The 19207-nt window shown below is 40.9% G+C and overlaps 1 protein-coding gene and 1 long non-coding RNA gene across 2 annotated transcripts; one reads left to right on the top strand and one right to left on the bottom strand.

The window, feature by feature from the left end:
• Window positions 1–7551: 7551 nt before the first annotated feature.
• On the bottom strand, window positions 7552–11160 carry LOC308410059 (E3 ubiquitin-protein ligase TRIM21-like; the record flags this gene model as incomplete). Its single annotated transcript, XM_080903149.1, has 2 exons — window positions 10822–11160; window positions 7552–9252 (listed from the first exon to the last, which is right to left on the bottom strand). Exon 2 carries the CDS (start codon window positions 9241–9243, stop codon window positions 7552–7554), a length of 1692 nt encoding a protein of 563 aa, XP_080759275.1. The 5' UTR covers window positions 9244–9252; window positions 10822–11160.
• A 5545-nt stretch (window positions 11161–16705) lies between these two features.
• Window positions 16706–18386, top strand: LOC308396945. The gene is made up of 3 exons (XR_013971665.1): window positions 16706–16785; window positions 17638–17674; window positions 18290–18386. It is a non-coding gene; the product is annotated as an uncharacterized lncRNA (long non-coding RNA).
• The last annotated feature ends 821 nt before the right edge of the window (window positions 18387–19207 follow it).

Raw genomic sequence — 19207 nt, 5'->3', positions numbered from 1 at the left:
AATATGGCATGTTTGTTAATACAGAGACACACATGTTAATGTGATCTCTGGTCTCCCACTCAGAGACACAGGTCTCCCAGTGTCCAGCATTCAGAGGCTACCTGAGGACTCATGTGAGAGAAAACCTGTTCACACAGACATGTAGAGCCAAATACTGTCAATAAGGCCTCTGCAATGTTCTGAAGACAGTTAAACCTGTCAGGTAGTGATGTCCAGCAGGTGAACATGCAGCTCCATGAACACGCACAGCTGTGGATTCCAGCTGCTTCGATGTTGCATTAACTGGCATTAACTCAGCCAGTTAATGCGAAACAAATCCAGCTGCTCATTAAAGCTTTCTGCTTTGATAAGAAAATAAAACATTGGTCCAAACACCTGAAAGTCTCTATTTGCGATGTGCACCGCTGGCCCAGCCATTTATTTTTTGATGCACCTTCTCAGATTAATTCACTGCGTGTCGTGCCCAGGGCTGGACTGGGACAAAAAATGGGCCCAGACATTTTGACTAGAGACCGGCCCACCAGGTATAGGAAAAGCCATAAAGCCTTTGAATGAAAACAAATGCTGTTGTGACAGTGATGTACGCTGTCTTGTTGGTAATAACAGGTAATAATCTGTTGGTCATTCTCCCATTTCAAACAGAGTTCACCCCAGGAACTCTACAGTACATGTCAATCTAAGAAGTGACTTTATGTTTAAACAAATAAAATTAAATGCCTCATTCTCCCTCTGACTGACCCACTCGTGCTGCCCTCCTGTGGTCATGGCTGCAGACATGCTACAGTCTTCAGTCTTTCGCCCTGAAGCCCACCTCTCATAGCACACTAGCTCGTCACCGACCCCACAAATCCAGAAAGCAGGAGTATCGCAGTCCCAGCCACACGAAAGGAGTCGAGGCGTTTTTGGCTCTTTCCTGGACCCATCGCTGCTCCTCAGGGTTGCTGATTGAAACCAGGCCATGATGTGTCTGTCTGCAGTAAGTCAAGGCTTCCTCCCAGGTTTTGTTTTCCCTGATCAGAATCAGTTTATCTGCCATAAAAATCAAGGAAACCATTAAAAACATTTCAGTGATTCTTCAGATGAATCAGCAGCTCTACAGAGAAATCTCTGTTCCAACCATCAGCTAAACATCTTCACCTCTGACAGAAGTTCAACATACATGCAGAAATAAGTGGCTGAAGAAACACACTGACCTAAATCCTCTCAGTGAGTCCAGCAGTTCATCTGTTGGACAAACAGCTGAGATAAATCTGTGTAAACTCACCATCATAGCAGAAGAAAGGCTTTCTTTGGTCACATCCAGCAGAGCTCCATCTTCCTGATCTCTCTAACAGAGTCGTAGCACATTTCCTGTTGTTTAGTCCATCATTAAATGAGTCCATGTCCCAGTATCTGAAAGAGAAGTTACTCCCATCTGACCACCTCCAGCTGTCTCTGAACAGGCCGATCCACGAGGCTGTAGATTTCTGCAGCGTCTTAAACTCTTCACTGTATATCTGATCGAGTCCACTGGCCAGGTCGGTGTGATGCTGTCTGCAGTAGTTCTGAGCCTGAGTCCAGGTCACAGACGTCTCAATCAAATGAAATGTTTTGTTGTTTTTCATTGTTTCTGTCGAGTCAGAAACACAAAAATATCTTTAACTAATTTGTCTCATTCTTCAAACTGTTTCTTTCAGGAACACACGATGTAAAACAGAATATAAATTAGATTATAACATTATTAAATATTGTTTCATCATATTGCTGCCCACATATTCTCACCGTCATAGCAGATGAACTGATGAGTGTTAGTCCATGGAACATCTACCCACTTGTCTACTGTCCTCACCAGGGTTTCAATAGTTTTGCAATTTTCATTAGTTTTTATTTTTATTTAGTTTTGACTTCAGATTTTCAATTTTATATCAGTTTTAATTAGTTTTTACCAGTTGTTTGCTAGTTTAGTTTTTATTTTTTTTTAAATCCTTATTTTCAGTTTAGTTGTGATTAGTTTCAGTTATAGTTTTAGTTGTGTTCGCAATAATTAAGTGTAACAAAATCCCAGTTTCATCATATCAGTCATTCTCTTCTGCTTATCCTTTGGTATGTTGCTATTCCAGCTACCATACCCTGCACCCTGGACAGGTCGCCTGTCTGTCGCAGGGCTAACACGCAGAGACAGACAACTCACCTATGGGTTCTTTAAATAAATAAATAAATTAGGGCAGATGAACAACCATTGATACCAGGCAACTATAAAATGTATATCTTGGCCCCAATGAGACTATTAACTCTTGCAGCACCGGGTGTTCGTAATTTTGGTTCAAGTGAATTGATAAACTCTTTGAAGGCAATTGACTCTCACAGTTATGTAGATATCCCCGTCCTGTTGTCTCGGGATGCATCACGCTGCCTTGCCTGGGGTTAGCTTCTGTTTCTGGGGATGAGGGTTGAGTGTGCTCCCTTACCTTCTCAAGGTAAGCTAGGTTAGCCTTCTTGTGTGAGCTTTTCAAGTGCACTTTAAGGTTTGTGGGATTTTTTTCCCCTTTAGAAATGTCCCTCATAATTTTTCTCTTTCCACTACAAGACACTTGCTTTATCCAAAACACAGTCATATTCAAAGTAATCCCAAATTGGACTCTGGCGCTTTCTCCTGACTTTTCCTGACAGGATTCTGCGCGTGGACGGAGCAGCGACACAGACGACTCGACTAACGTGCTGCCACCTGCTGGCATAATGAGACACAGCAAGAAAAAACCTGGAAACTAAACTTCATTTTCACCCTCGTCTATTGTATGACACGTACACATCAATGAAAACTAAACACATTTTTGCTATAAATTCAGTTAATTTTAGTTAGTTTTTTTTTTTAGTTCATTTTTTTTATACAAAGCATAAAAACTTATTTTATGCTTTGTATGTTGTTCAGTATATTTCTATGCAAAACAAGAGGGATTTCAGTACACAGCAGGATATTCACATTTGTAACCAGATATTTACATACACTTTAGGCAAGGCAAGGCAAGTTTATTTGTATAGCACAATTCAACAACAAGGTGATTCAAAGTGCTTTACAGAGACATTAGAAACAAAAACAAATAAAAAGCATGATTTAAAATTGATTAAAACAAGCAAACAAACTAACTAATTAACAAACAAACAAACAAAACAGTATATAAAATCAAAACAGATAAAATCAGGACAGTAGATAAAATCAGTAGTTAAATGTAAGTTTTGAAATTTAAGCTTAAGTGTGGATTTGGTGCTTTATTCAAATGCAGCTGAGAACAGGTGAGTCTTCAACCTGGATTTAAATAAACTGAGTGTTTCAGCTGATCTGAGGCTTTCTGGGAGTTTGTTCCAGATATGAGGAGCATAAAAGCTTAATGCAGCTTCTCCGTGTCTGGTTCTGACTCTGGGAACTGATAAAAGACCGGATCCAGATGACCTGAGGGATCTGGAAGGTTCATACTGGGTCAGGAGGTCACTGATGTATTTTGGTCCTAAACCATTCAGAGCTTTATAGACCAGCATCAGGACTTTAAAGTCTATCCTCTGACGGACAGGCAGCCAGTGTAAAGACCTCAGAGCTGGACTGATGTGGTCCACTTTTTTGGTCTTAGTGAGGACTCGAGCAACACAGTTCTGAATGAGCTGTAGTTGTCTGACTGATTTTTTAGGTAGACCTGTAAAGATGCTGTTACAGTAATCAAGCCTACTAAAGATGAATGCATGGACTAGTTTTTCCAGGTCCTGTTGAGACATCAGATCTTTTATCCTTGAAATATTCTTGAGGTGATAGTAAGCTGATTTTGTTATTGTCTTAATGTGTTTTTCTAAGTTTAGGTCTGCATCCATCACTACACCCAAATTTCTCGCCTGGTTTGTGGTTTTTAGGTGTATAGATTGAAGTTCTCTGGTGACCTGTAATCGTTTTTCTTTGGCGCCAAAGACTATTACTTCAGTTTTGTTTTTGTTTAGCTGGAGAAAATTGTGGCACAACCAGTCATTGATTTCCTCAATGCATTTACCAAGAGCCTGTACAGGGCCTCGGTCTCCTGGTGACATTGTGATATATATTTGTGTGTCATCTGCATAGCTGTGGTAGTTTATTTTGTTGTTCTTTATAATCTGTGCCAGTGGGAGCATGTAAATGTTAAACAGAAGGGGTCCCAAGATGGAACCTTGGGGAACTCCACATGTGATACTTGTCTGCTCAGATGTGAAGTTACCTATTGATACAAAGTATTTCCTGTTTTCTAAGTATGTTTTGAACCAGTTTAGTACAGTTCCTGAAAGACCTGTCCAGTTCTCCAGTCGTTTGAGTAATATGTTGTGGTCAACTGTATCAAATGCTGCACTGAGATCCAGTAAAACTAGGACTGACATTTTTCCACTGTCTGTATTCAGACATATGTCATTAAACACTTTGGTCAGAGCGGTTTCAGTGCTGTGGTTCTGTCTAAAACCTGACTGGAAGGCATCATAGCAGTTATTCTGTTTTAAGAAGTAACTGAGCTGTTGAGAAACTGCTTTTTCAATGATCTTACTTAAAAATGGGAGATTTGAGATCGGCCTGTAGTTGTTCATTTGTGTCTTGTCAAGATTGTCCTTTTTCAGTATAGGTTTGATTACAGCAGTTTTTAGTGATTCTGGAAACACACCTGATAATAAAGAAAAGTTGACGATCTGTAACAGGTCTGACTCTAAAGTCTTTGAGACCTTTTTGAAAAAACTTGTTGGCAGGACATCTAAACAGCAGGAGGAGGAGTTCAGTTGACCTAAGATGTCCTCCAGGTCTTTGCTGTTAATCGGGTGAAACTGTTTCATGGTGTTTAAACAGTTTTTTGGTGGACACAGTACATATCCTGGATCTGCTGTTGATGTACCAACTGCTTGTCTAATCTTTTGGATTTTCTCTGTGAAGAATTTGGCAAAGTCATTGCAGGCCATGGTCGAATGAAGTTCAGCTGCCACTGACACAGGAGGGTTTGTTAGCCTGTCAACTGTAGAAAATAAGACCCGAGCATTATGGCTGTTTTTAGTGATGATGTCAGAGAAGTAGGACCTCCTTGCACTCCTCAGTTGTAAATTATAATTGTGAAGTTTCTCTTTATAAATGTCATAATGAACCTGGAGGTTTGTTTTTCTCCATCTGCGCTCAGCTTTCCTACACTCTCTTTTTTCATTTTTCACCAGTGTGGAGTTTCTCCATGGAGACTTTTTCCTTCCAGAGATAACCTTCACCTTAATGGGAGCAATAGTGTCCATTACATTTAACATGTTAGCATTGAAGCTATTGACGAGCTCATTGACTGACCCTCTGGACAGGTCAGGTGTTAATGGGAAGACCTGGTTAAAGATCTCACTACTGTCTTCAGTTATACACCGTTTTGTGATCACTGTTGTTGATATATTTGTGTGGGCTGAGATTTTACTTTCAAAGAAAACACAGTAATGATCAGACAGGCCCACATCAGACACAGTAACCTTTGAAATGCTCAGGCCTTTGGAGATCAGCAGGTCAAGAGTGTGTCCTCTATTATGTGTGGCCTCTGTTACATGCTGAGTCAGCCCAAAGTTGCCCAGAGTGTTACTCAGGTCTTTAGTCCCTTTGTCCTGAGGGTTGTCCACATGAATGTTAAAATCCCCAACAATAATTACACAGTCAAAATCAACACAGATCACAGACAGCAGTTCACTGAGGTCATTAAAAAAGTCTGTGCAGTATTTGGGAGGCCTGTAAACATTAAGAAACACAACTTTGGATGGGGCCTTCAGCTGTAAAGCCACATATTCAAAAGACTGAAAACTTCCAGGAGATAGCTGCTTACATTGAAATGATTTATTAAATAAGACAGCAACCCCTCCTCCTCTCCTGCTCGCCCTGACCTCACTGATAAAACTGTAGTTAGGGGTCGTCTCGATGAGAACAGCTCCACTGTTACTTTGGTCCAACCAAGTTTCAGTTAAAAACATAAAATCAAGGCTGTGCTCAGTGATTAAATCATTAATTAAAAATGTTTTCCCAGCTAAAGATCTAACGTTTAATAAAGCCAACTTAAGTGTTTTAGAGGCATTACTTGGGAGAAAACATAAAACATTTTTACTGTACAACATCAATTTAGAGTAAACTTTTGTTTTAGATAAATATTGAAATATCTTTTGAATTAGTTAAATGTCAGAATAAAGAGAGACAGAGCTTCTATTTTTTATCACTTTGATCAAATGTAGGAGTACATGTACACTAAGTTTATTGTTAATTAATAAGAAACTCCAGATGATTCCATTCTGAGCTGAAGAAGCTTCTGATAGGTTAGTAGAGTCCATGTGAGTAAACTGGTGGCACACCTGTGGATGCATATAAGGCAAAACACAGAGCCTGTTTCTGTGACATGGGAACATCAGGAGATGTCAACCAAAACACCAGGAAAAGAACTGTGGAGCTCCATAAGTGTGGCTCAGTTTGAATACAATTTGGTGCCATTTGCAATTAAGAAATACAGATAGTTTCTCTCTTTACTCTTAAAGTTAACAAATATGTTATTGATAAATAATATATTTATCAATCTAAAAAAAAATATTTAGTCTGATTTGATGTTACAATTAAAAAAGTGTTTGTGTTTTGATCTGAAGAGTAAATATCTGGTTTCACCTGTATATTTGATGATTGTCAGCACAAAGAGGGAGAGAGAGGAACAGAGAGGGAGAGAGAGGAACAGAGGGGGAGAGAGAGGAACAGAGAGAGAGAGAGGGAGATGGAGAATGAGGACAGAACAGAGATGAACAAGAGCAGGTGAGACACACATGTTAGTCAAATGGTTGTTTACCAAAAGTATCACCGTATCACAGGTCCTCATGTATCTCGTACCTAGTGTTTCTTTTTAGGTTTGTTATTTTTCAAATTCTATATTTATTAAGTTCTGCAGCTTGTTTGCACAACGAGGATAAATAATTATATAAACTTTTCTCAATCTAAATATTGTACTTTGGTAGAATTAAAAAATAAGTGTTGTGCAGGTCTATGATGATTTTTAGTACTACTTTCATCTAGTTCTGATTCTGGTTCTGTCTTGGTTAAGTCCTCAGTAGTCCTGATTTTGAACTCTTGTAGTCCTGTTTTAATTCCGGATCAGTTCTGGGTCTGGTTGAATTGGGGTTTAGTCCTCGTGTCTTGATACAGGCCCGACTTTGTTCTGCCTCGCTGCTTAATTAAAAAACTAGTTTAAGGTGTCCTGCACATGTGACATATATTTTTCCCTCTATGAAGTCATTCTTTTTTGAACAAAACTCGAAACAGAGCCAATTAATCTTTCAGTCATTTCTACCCCCCTACCCCAAAAAAAAAAAAAGAAAAAAAAATCCCACATGCATACTACCCTTTAGGGCTAAGCCCCGGGTGTTTCAAATGTCTGGCTCCACCTCTGGTGGGAACATTTCCTGATTCAACTTTTCTTCTGTTCAAATCAAACTCCATGAGAATCAAAGTGTGAATCAGAGTCCTGATGATCAGATTCTATAGAAACATGGAGACTGTAGAGGATTTACACTCAATATGTTCATTTGTTCCCTTCAATCAGAATCAAAACAGAAATCAAGTGCCAATGAAATCGGGGATAGATTAATGTTATTGACAGGACAGATGATCAGAGGTGCAGAGTTTTTACCTCCATCATTAGGACAGGGACTGAAGAATGGGTGGAGTTTGTGAGTGAAGGAGCAGCCAGTAAAGGAGTAGATCAGAGCTGCAGCACCTACATCATAAAAGGAGACCAGACCCTCCTCATAATCCACAAACACCCCCACCTTCTCAGGACCAGGATGGAGACAGAGGGGGACTGAAGGACCAGCAAGAGCTTTGTACTCATTTCCATTTCTCAGCCCTACAGTCCAGAAACCATCCTGAGGTCTCAGTCTGATTTGTCCCTTCCTGTTGATCGACTCTGTGGCCACTCCTAAATCCCACTCAGTCTTTCCTTTAACCTGAACCTCAAAGTAAAATCTGCCTGAAGAGAAACTCTGCTCTCCTAAAACACTAACACAGTAAGAAAATCTCTCTGAGTTGTCTGGAAGATTCTTCCTCACATCACTATGATAAACTTGTTTTCCATCATCAGACAGGATGAGAAAAGGATGAGCTGTATCAGGATCCAGAGTCACATCCACCTCATGCTGCTGCACCCTCTGCAGCTCAGCCTCTAACAGCTTCTTCTTCATGGGTTTCCAGACTGTCTCCTCCAGCTGAGCCACAGCTCTCCCCACAGTCCCCTCATATGATGGTGGACGGACTCTGACCTCTGTCCAGTCCTTGCTGGGTGGAGCAGCTTTCAGGGAGGAGAAGCTTTGGAGGAGGTGGAGGTGGTCTTCAGAGCGTGAGAGCTGCTCCACCTCAGAGCTTCTCTCCATCAGCTCAGAGATTTCCTGTTCCAGATCTTTGATGAGACCTTCAGCCTGTTTCTCTGTAGCTTCCTGTTTGTCTTCGATCTCCTTCATGAGCTCCTTCAGGCGTCTCTCAACAGACTCCATCAGAGCCGTGAGGACCTGAACACCTTCTGCTTTCTGTCTGTCTGCAGCATCTTTACTCATCTTCACCGACTCTGTGATCTCCTGAATCTTCAGTCGCCTCTTCTGGATCATCTGCTGAATCTCAGCCTCTGTCTTCTCCAGCTCTGCCTTCTTTCCTTCATATTCTTCTCTCAGAGGAACAAACTCGTGGTTCTTGTGGTCTAAAACAGAGCAGAGCATGCAGACACATGTCTGGTCGGTCTTACAGAACAGCTCCAGGAGTTTATCGTGCTTCGTGCACATCCTGCCTTCCAGGTTCTCCACAGCATCAACCAGCTGATGTCTTTTCAGACGTTTCACTGTCAGATGAGGCTCCAGGTGAGTCTGACAGTAGGAGGTCTGACACACCAGGCAGGACTTCAGGGCCTTCAGTCTGGTTCCAGTGCAGACGTCACAGGGAACTTCTCCTGGTTTGGCAGCTTGTTGCTCTGAGCTGCTGCTGCTGGCTTTCTGCTGAGCTTCACGTCTGAACTGAGCAACCATCTCAGAGAACAACGTGTTGATGTCTAGTTCAGGTCGTCTCTTGAACACTCTGTTACACATAGGACACTTCTTTCTGCCATTAGTGTCCCAGTGCTGACTGATGCAGGTTTTGCAGAAGTTGTGTCCACATGGTGTAGTGACTGGATCAGTGAACACATCCAGACAGATGGAGCACAGAAACTGATCTTCAGATCGCAGATTGCTGGCAGCAGACATGTCTGCACTCTGAGGGAGAAAGAAGAGAAACATTTGATTCAAAATTCACTTTAAATTTCATTTTACAAAGAGAGAAACAAGCGTCAGTAGTCTGAGGAGCTTGGAGAGAAAAGCGTCTGGACTTCTTTGAGTTTCTTGAAGACGTTTCATCAGAGAAGCTTCTTCAGTTCTCAGAGTAACTGGTGGAGACCCAGCAACACACTCAGACACAAACTGGTTCATCCAAACACAAACCTAACATCGTAGTGTCTGCTGTACAGTGCAGCGTCCAGATGGACAGGATCAACGTTTGGGGATGAAGATAAATACAGTCGTTACAAAGATGTGAAATTGTTTCTCTGTTTTACAGAAGGTCCAAGATTCATCCAGATCATTTGTATACTTGAATAAATCAGTTTGTTGGATATTTTCCATCAATCACTGTGAAGTAAACTTCGACCTTGTTGGTGACTGAATACTTCTTATTGTACGTCCAGATCAACGAGCCATTAATATTAAACAGTGACTGTTCCAGTAGAGCTGACAGTGAGGAGGACGATGAATCACAAACCTCAGAAATGTGTTATTAACTGTTGATCCAGTATTTTAATGGCATTGATGAGAACATGTTTATTCAGAGGTGTCTGTATATTTGGTCCATTTGTGCGTCAGTAAAAACTGTCCTGTTTTCTCTCACAGATACTGGAACATCCTCACAAACTCAGGATGTGGAAGAAGATGAACTTTTCCAGTCACTCGCTGGGATACATCATTCATGTTATTCTGGATCCTCAGAAAACATTGATTTATTTTTGTGTTTCACATATTTGTTTGTCCAAATCAAAGATTGATGTTAGTAGAGAAGAAGCCACCATGATAAAGCCTGTGTGTGAAAACGAGATCAGTGGATTTGATCAAAATCCCATTTAAGGAGGAATTCTGTCCTCCAGTTTGTTTAAATAAGCTTTGGGATTAAACAGCATCATCTATGTTTGTGTCTGATGACATGTTTGATCCAGGTCAGCTTGAATATCACAGCTGATGTGTGGAACTCTGACATGTTTAAAGCCTGATTATCAGGATGATTCAAACACATCTGTCTAAATAATGAGATTCATGTTTCCACACAAAGTTATAAAGTGCAGCATCGACTGTTTTCTGAATGATTGAGGATCATCTGTGACTCTTACAGGATACACTAAGTCAGATAATCTTTGTAAAATGTGTGAATGACTTTTTGAAGTACTGACCAAAATCTGCTGGTTTACAGTATCAAAGGCTTTATATCAATAAAGAATAAATAGGTGTTTTCACGTCTGTAATCCTTATGATCAATCAGATCCAGAATCAATCTAAGAGGAACAGGAAGTGATGAATAACCAGGAAGTGTGGAGTCAGTCTGAAGTCCAGAGCACAGCCTGAGTCCACAGTCCTGAGCAGAGCCACAGTGAGACTGAAGCAGCAGCTTGATGCTCCTACAGTGGATCTGTGGTTACATGAGCAGATTTCTATGGATCCAGTGTGACTGTGATGAGTCCTGATGAAGTGAACAGAGTGAAGATTTGTGTAGAAGCAGGAAGTGTGATCAGCTGCACTCACCACTGTTGCTGAGAGGAACCTGATGGACTCCAGTGAATCTTCTTTTAGAGACAAACAGGACTCGACTGCAGCTCTGCTGCTGCTCTCTCACACTTTCACTTCTGCAAAATGACGTTGGGCTTCTTGTTTTTCAGGTGTTGCTCCGCCTCTTCCTGCCTCTCCCTTTACAGGAATCAGCCGGTCTGTACTCAGTGACTGTGTGCAGCGGGTGGGAGGAGTGAGGAGTGGTGTGTGGGTTCACACAGTAATGACGGCCTCAGGTGATCAGGAGAAACTCACCTGGATTTCCTTTTTCCACAGCAGACTGAGAGCTTCAGGTGGACCCTGAAGGAGGTCTCAGACACAGGTGGTAAAAGTACACAGTGTGTACTGAAGTAGAAGTACTACTGTTAAAAATACTCCAAGTACTAATTCAACTTCTTTACTCAAGTAAAAGTAAAAAGTACTGGCTGTGAAATGAGAGTAAAAAGAGCTGATTGAAGAACATTTCTAACACGTGTTTATACAAAGCTAACTGAACCATGTGCTGCATCAACGTGATAATAAAATAATATTATTCACTTTGTTTCTAATAAATATTCCCAGCTTGAATCAGACAAGTTGAACATGAGCAGAGAAAAAGAAGCAAATCCAAATATTCCTGTGTTCAGTTTTCTCCATTTACAGGCCGACTGTGCCTCTAAACAGGAACATGAGCAGGAAGAGGCTGAAGTGGATTCAGCAGGTGGAGGATGCCTAACATCAGCTGGAAAGATTTACTGTGACGTTTGTTTGCTGTTTTCGCCTCGTGCACGAGAACATCACCAAATAAACTCGAGACAGTTTTTAATATTTCACTGTTCAAGAGCAAAAAGACTGACGGACTGTGTTTAAGGCCACCTCACAAATGTCACACATGAAATATTCAGTGTTTATTTGCTGGTTTGTTGGCAGCAGCTCCTTAAAGTCTGTCACACATCTGTTTGACCGTCTCCAGTTAATCTGAGACACCAGTTAATCTGCAACAGCAGCATCAGGCGGCTCAGCTGATCTCTGGTGTGTAGCTGCTGTGCTGCGCTCCCATTCCTCAGTGAAAGCAACAGCAGAACAAAAACTCTCTCGATCCACATGTTTGAAAAGAAAGCTTTTAAACAGATGAACACACTCAGTAAAGGACAAAGAAAGAAGTAAGAAAAAATTAGAGTAAAGAGTAAAAGCAGGAGCAACTGAAACAGGCTGCATGCTAGCTGACGCATGCTAGCTGACACATGAGCACTAGAACTGTTCAACTTCATTGTTATGATTTCAGCACCGAGTTACATGAAATCCTGCATCAAAAAGAACAACACAGCGATCACAGACATGTTTCTGCCAACAAACCAACATTAACCCAGAAAAGCCTCTAAAACAACCTGCTGTGGTTTGGAGTAGAGATTCCTGAATTTACCAGGTGCACCTGAAGGCAGCACAACTTAAACCGTAAATAATGATGTAGGTGCGCAAATCCTTTTCAAGCGTCACTGCGTCAAATGAGCCGGCTTACCTTTGTTGCACTTCTACACTAAGTTTTACGCTCGCGTTTCTTCGTTGCTGATTTTTGTTCCACAAACCAAAAGAAAAAAGAATCAACCTTTAATATATTTTCATGTGTGTTTCAAGCACTGTGACATATCACACACACACATGCTGAGTGTGTCACTGATAAAGCTGTGACACAGCAGCTCACTCAGTCCAGTCCAGGTAACAGACTCACCTGTTAGCAGCACGTCTGAGAAAGCCATCCTCAAAGACCCCACATCCCCCCAACACGGACTGTTCACAGTTCTACCCTCAGCACGAAGGTTCAGAAGTTCAAAATCCAGAACATCCAGACTCAACAACTCCTTCTTCCCACTGCTATCAGACTCTTGAACAGCTGACCTGTTTTAACAGTGATGTTTGCACATCAGGTCATCTTTCATATCAAGCTCATAGCTCCTTTGCACATACATCTACCTCACACTTAAATTTAGTCTCCACTCATTTATTCATAGTATTTGTATTTTATCTTGTTCTATTTGTATATATTAGCCTGCATCTGTGTGTGGACAGCAAAGAAAGAGTTTCATTGCACAGAGAAATGCTTTTCTTTGTAAATATGACAATAAACGCTTTGAAATCTTGAAATGTTGATCTGATTATTCCTGACACTGATTACATCTGAAACCATCAACAGTCACATGTAGATCTGCTTCATCTTTGTGTTTCGTTTTTGTCTGATCTTCTCTGAAGCTTCCTGACAGTCAGCAGCTTTGACCTTTGACCCACATGAAGCTAACATGTGACACAGAGTCAGGACGCTCCGTGGAGATCCATCAGCACAGCAGAAACACGCTCGGGGTCATCATCTTTAGAAACTTCCTGTGGATCCTACAGTCTAAGATCCAGAGCTGTCACTAGGATGGTTCAGTCATTTCTCATCAGCTACAATTAGAACTCAGAGCTGAGCAAATATAATCAATCACATGCTGTAGAAACATAGAAGTTTCTATCCTTCAGAAAACATCTGACAAAAAGATCTAAAAGTGTGTAAAGAGCAACACTTGTTGTTCTCTAAATGTTTGGCCACAGCTGTAGAAAACACTGAGTGTTGGTCAGTAATGACATTTAATTTAATTTCTCTTTGTGCAGGTAAACATGATCCAATCTTCTATCTAAATGACTGCTTTGTCTTTAAAAAGGTGAAGAGCCTGAGGCCGGTGACCTTTCCCCGAGTACATCCTCACAGCGGCTCACAGGACCAGGCCTCACTCCTGTCCTGCCAGAGGAGAAGCTTCAGAGTGTCCGTGCAGTTCAACCACACCTGTCATATTCAGTACGGCGTTCATGCAGGTTGCTACCCAACAGTTACAGCATGTAGTAATACAGTCCCACTGCCTGTTCAGCATATGCAAACATATGATGAGTTCAAGCATGTGATGACATGGCCTCCCACTGTGGGCATTTCATCATGTTTAGGAGCCTCATCCAGCCACACATCTGATCAATGGAGTATTAGTAACACAGAAAACTAAAGAGGACGTGTTACTTTCATCTTTATTTATTTTATACATCTGTCATTGTTAGACATGAGGTTCACTGAAATCATTACAAACAGTTTTGTCAGATTTCTTTCCCTCTTCCATGTGACTGTGTCAGCTTGTCAGCATCTGTTTGGGACGAGAATGCACCAGGAAGTAATGAAAAGTACCATTAAAAGCAGGAGAGGTTCTTATATTACAGAAGAAGAGATTATTTAAAAAACTATCTCAGTGCCATCAATGATTTAGGAACCTGAGAGAGGACTTGGTAAAATAAGACGTTCTTATAACTTCACCCTGTGACGGGCCAAGCTGCGACTCTCAGAGATGGTGATGTAGGTACAGAGCATGTGAGAGTGCGGTCCAGGAAATGTCTCTTCCAAAACTAGATGAAGGCACAAGGGGATCAATGTCAAGGTGTAGAGATTCGACATCTTCAGCCTTCAGTGGAGACTCCAAAACACCTGGGTGGGTATGATGGCTCTGAGCTCTCCCAATCAATGCTCTCAGTTTGGATTTGCTGACATCAAGAAGCATGTGTAAATGATTTTCAAATCACAGAAGAGTCAAGAAAAGAAAATCATTGCCTTATTACTAGAGATGGACTGATCCGATATTACGTATCGGTCCGACACTAACGTAAATTACTGGATCGGATATCGGAGGGAAATAAAAAATGTAATCTGATCCATTAAATATCAAAAAAGCACCTCACAAAACTTGCGACACTGCGTAACTCGGCTCATAACCGTAGCACGTGGGAGCAGTGTGGTCACGTGATAGAGCTGCTGTGTGTATTTGGAGCCTCGCTAGCAATCCGGCATTTCATCTCCGAGGAAGTGATCCCAGAGAAAAGTAAAGCAAGTGTGTAAGTTCATCTCTGAATGTTTGTAAAGCGTTCCCATGTTAAGCTTAACGACCGATATATGGAGCGACTGCCCCCTCTCTCTCTCTCTCTCCTGCTGCCACTTCAATCATGAAACTGATCAATGATCAGCTGATCAGCTTTTCTGTCGCGAGTCCGTCTCTTCGCACCAGAAAGAGGAAACCAGCGGCTGAACAACAGCAGCACGTTTAAGCTTGATAAGCTGTTGTTAGAATTTATTTAATATTACTTTCTACACCAGGATCCTTTTCTACAGCTGACGGCTGGTAACTGTGCAGAGGCGGATCTAGTGAAGTTTAGCCAGGGGGGCCGATAGGGCATGAACAGGGAAAAGGGGGCACAAAGACAGTTTTCTTTCTTATTCTCATTTAAAATGTCTAGTTTTTAATAAATAATTATCTGAATATTACACCCAAAGTTTTAATCTGATGTAAAATGTATAGAAGTCCATTACTGTATATATTAACTATTAAGTCTACACTGTAAACCCCAACAGTCTACCTGACTTATAAAGTTTGTGGCTATAACAATTGAAATTCCTCACAAAGTTGAAACAACTTAAAACTTTTCTGTTCGGTTAGCGATTCAAACAGTTATAATTGTACATGGCTTAGAAGTTCAGAGTAAATACTGCTTTCTTAATTATGATTTTTGAGTAAATGTTTTTTTTCCGAGCTCCGCATGTGGACGTCATGACGTCTTCTCTCTAACCTGAACGACGTTGACAGAAGATTCTGTTCAACATGGCTGCCCTTCTCGAGCTACTGGAGAGCACATTTGGAGAAACTTGTAAGTAAAACGGAACCTGCAACTCCCCCTGACTTCTGCTCCGCGGCTGCTGGGCGAGCCCTCATCTGGGACTCTCCTCAGCTCTTACTGGAACAGTGGCGCGGCTGCCCCTCTGTTGGTCTTCCATGGTCTCTTGTGTTCTGGGGGCCTCTGGATGTCTGGAGTTTTGATCTCCTCCATACCCGCTTCACACCCTGGAGGATGGGGCTGTGGCCCCCCCACACTCCCTAGCAGATCATTACATGGAGAAACCTTTGGAATGCAAGCATGCTGATCCACACAGGTATGCACACATGGGTATTCACAGACGCGGACTAAAGCTTTCTTGGCTGCTACCTCAAAGCACACTGTGCGCTGTCTATCTTGCGTGCTGCACAATATCGTTTATTATTTAGTAAATATTGATATCTATGACTAGCTAGTTTATTGTGATGGTGCTTTGTTTTCTCTATTATTATGTTGCTCTTTGTTGTTTGCTGTCTCCTCTGTTTGTTTTGTTTGTTTTCTTTTTTCTCCATACAGGTGACCCAGGAGTTCTTTTTTTTTTTCTCTCTCTCTTCCCCCCCCCCTTGGTTTTCTTTCTTTCTCTCCCCCTCTTTCTCTCATTCATTCCCCCTGTCCTATTTATTAAAAAAAAAAAAAAAAAAAAAATGACAAAGGATGAACTGAAGCTCTGCCATCACGTAATGTCGCATACTGCTGTTTCTGATGTCATTTTAAAAAAAAAAAAAAAAAGTAAAACGGAACCTTCGTTATGTTTATTTTTTCCGTAAAAAAGCAAGTATATTAGTATGTTGCAGCCAATAACTTGTTTTCGAATGCGCTGTTGTGTTAAAAAGCACAGACCCAGGTGGTGAATAGTTGTTCGCGCTCTTTTTCAAACATAGATTATGTCGTCAGTTTTAACCGATTAAAACACAGTTTTACTAAGAATCACACATAAAGAAAAGGGTCTTAGTGATATTTTAACGACCCCTTGCCAATGCAAGAAAGTTGGCGTTTTTACAACAGCAGCCTCATTGTTCGGCAGGTTTTTTTTTTCTTCTCATTAGCATCATTCAAAAGTGACTTAGCTAGCAGTGGCAACTTCTATCTAAAACAATTGAAATATAGCAAGGTGTTGTATATTTAGTGCGCTGATAAGGTTTTCAATTTTATTTTTTCTTCCAAGGCTGAAGACCGAAGACAAAAAGACAGAAGAAAAAAAAAATTCAGACTGCAATTAATTTCAGGTGGAGACAGTAAACACAGGTGAGTTGAAAGAGCTATTGAAGAGACCTTTCTTCATGGCCATTAAAACATTTTTAGGTTAAAAGACCTGTGTCATGAATCGCTGTGCGGCAGACAGGAGTTGGACCCAAAATGCAGGACTCAGACTCAGGGGATGAACTCAAAATCACAGCTTTAATTGCTGCTCACAGAAAACGAGCATACAAAACTAAACTGGGAAAATATAAACTCACAGCTTGCAGAGAGGCACACGAGGAAACACACAGCTTGAGGGACAACACGGCACTGACTCAGAGAAACACAGGGTCTAAATACACTGGGAAGTAACGAGGGGAATGAGACACAGAAGGAGAGCACAGCTGGGAGAAATCAGAACTGACGAGACAAGGGAGCAACGTAGGATACACTCACATGAGACACAGACCTTCAAAGTAAAACAGGAATTAGCACAGATGCAAACTAGACTAGGGGAGACAGAGCAACTAAGAAACACAGAGGGCAGCTACCAAATACTCAGAACTAAACAGAATACAAGAACACCAAACTAAGACACTACAATAAAGAATACGCTGGGACAACAAAGAGAACTAAGAACATAATACAAAAAACTCAGAGGCACAAGAAACTCAAAACACTGGGTCACTGACCCAGGACCGTGACAACCTGTTTTTTTTTTAATCATGCCCTGGCTTTGTCACACTGAATCATGTTGAAAAGATCTATTTTCATGGCTCCCCCCATTACCATTTCCTTGTACTTCTTTCTACCAGTCTATTTTATTTTGTGACATTAACATCTTAAATGTACCCCACCAGTTTAATTATTAATAGCTGTGTTAGTATTTATAATGCTTTTTTTTTTTATCATGTGCAGATCTACCAAGGGTCAGTGGCACAGTTCACCTTTTGTGGTAAGTTATAACACTTCATATGTGGTCACATAAGTAAGTTGTTTCATCAGTTGTTCAGTTCTTATAAAATGTTGTATAATTGTACCAAATCACTGAGGATACAATGTGTAAATCACAATCAACAATTTTACTGTGATATTCGCTCGTGTTTAGAGAATCTCCATTATCTTTGTTACTGAGTTTCCATTTTTGTAGGGCCAAATTTGTATTAAAAATTAATATTTTCATATGATGTGAAATGACTCAATCATTTCTAATTTTTAGAAGAAACCATTCATTAAGTCCCTTAAGGTGAAGATTTCATATATTGATAATGATAAAATTAACACAAATTAAAAGTTTCACTGATAAACACACAATTTTTCCTTGCTTTGAACCCCATGTTCTATATAGATTACAGCTCTGATCTGGAGAACACTATTTTAAAATACTGTGTAGGGTTTTTGTCAAATGATTAAGAAACAGACTCTCTGTCACAAGAGACAGAAAGCTTAAAAGAAAAGTCTCCAAAATTTAGTAGAGTCTGATGTCATGCAGTTTCATAAACATGTATTCTCCCCAAAGAATGACACCTGAAAACTTTGCGTTAAATGAACTTTTCTTTTCCCTTTTTAGGAGGCGCCTGATATCAATGTGAAACGCACTGCAGTACTTCGTGCCCTTCCTGTATACCAGCGGGAGGAGGACCCAGAATTCTTTTAGACATGTAATGTAAGTGTATTTTTGCATTACTTAAATTCTGCCAGTAAGATAAAATGCTATGGATTTTTTTAAAATACAATTTAATACCCTAGCAGCTACCAAATTGTACAAACAAAATACCCTCTCTTTAGAAAACCCTCACACACAAACACACACAGGTCAGGAGCAGGGCACAGGCGTATCACAGCACTATGGCTATGCTGCAGGTGGCCCAAAAACCAGGCTGAAGTCAAGATTTAGTTTCTTTTTGAGATAAAGTCATGAAATAAAAAATTATTTTTTAGAAAAATAACAAAAATACAAATTATGTAATGCAAGAAGCTAACACGTTAATGTACATTTTTCAAAAAAAGTAGAGTACCCTAACTCGTTACAAAGTAACCCACTACACTGCTGAATGTTTTGCTAGATTACAGGTCATGCTTGTCACATTCTCTCAAACCAACCTTACTCATTTAATTGGGGCAATCGTGGCTCAAGAGCTGGCAGTTTGTCTTGTAATCAGAAGGTTGGCGGTTCGAGCCCTGGCTCCGACAGTCTCGGTCGTTGTGTCCTTGGGCAAGACACTTCACCCGTTGCCTACTGGTGGTGGTCAGAGGGCCCGGTGGCACCAGTGTCCGGCAGCCTCGCCTCTGTCAGTGCGCCCCAGGGTGGCTGTGGCTACAATGTAGCTGCCATCACCAGTGTGTGAATGGGTGGATGACTGAATGTGTAAAGCGCTATACAAATACAGGCCATTTACCATTGATACTGTGTCTATTCCAGGCGGACGCATTGGATGAATCGACCCTCATTGACACTCCAGTTGTCCTTCTCACTTTGGTTACCGAC

The sequence above is a fragment of the Rhamphochromis sp. 'chilingali' genome, assembly GCF_963969265.1.
Source record: "Rhamphochromis sp. 'chilingali' genome assembly, chromosome: 1".
Lineage (NCBI taxonomy): Eukaryota > Metazoa > Chordata > Actinopteri > Cichliformes > Cichlidae > Rhamphochromis > Rhamphochromis sp. 'chilingali'.
Note: the sequence above shows the minus strand (reverse complement) of the source record. Positions and strands in the feature narration are given on the sequence as shown.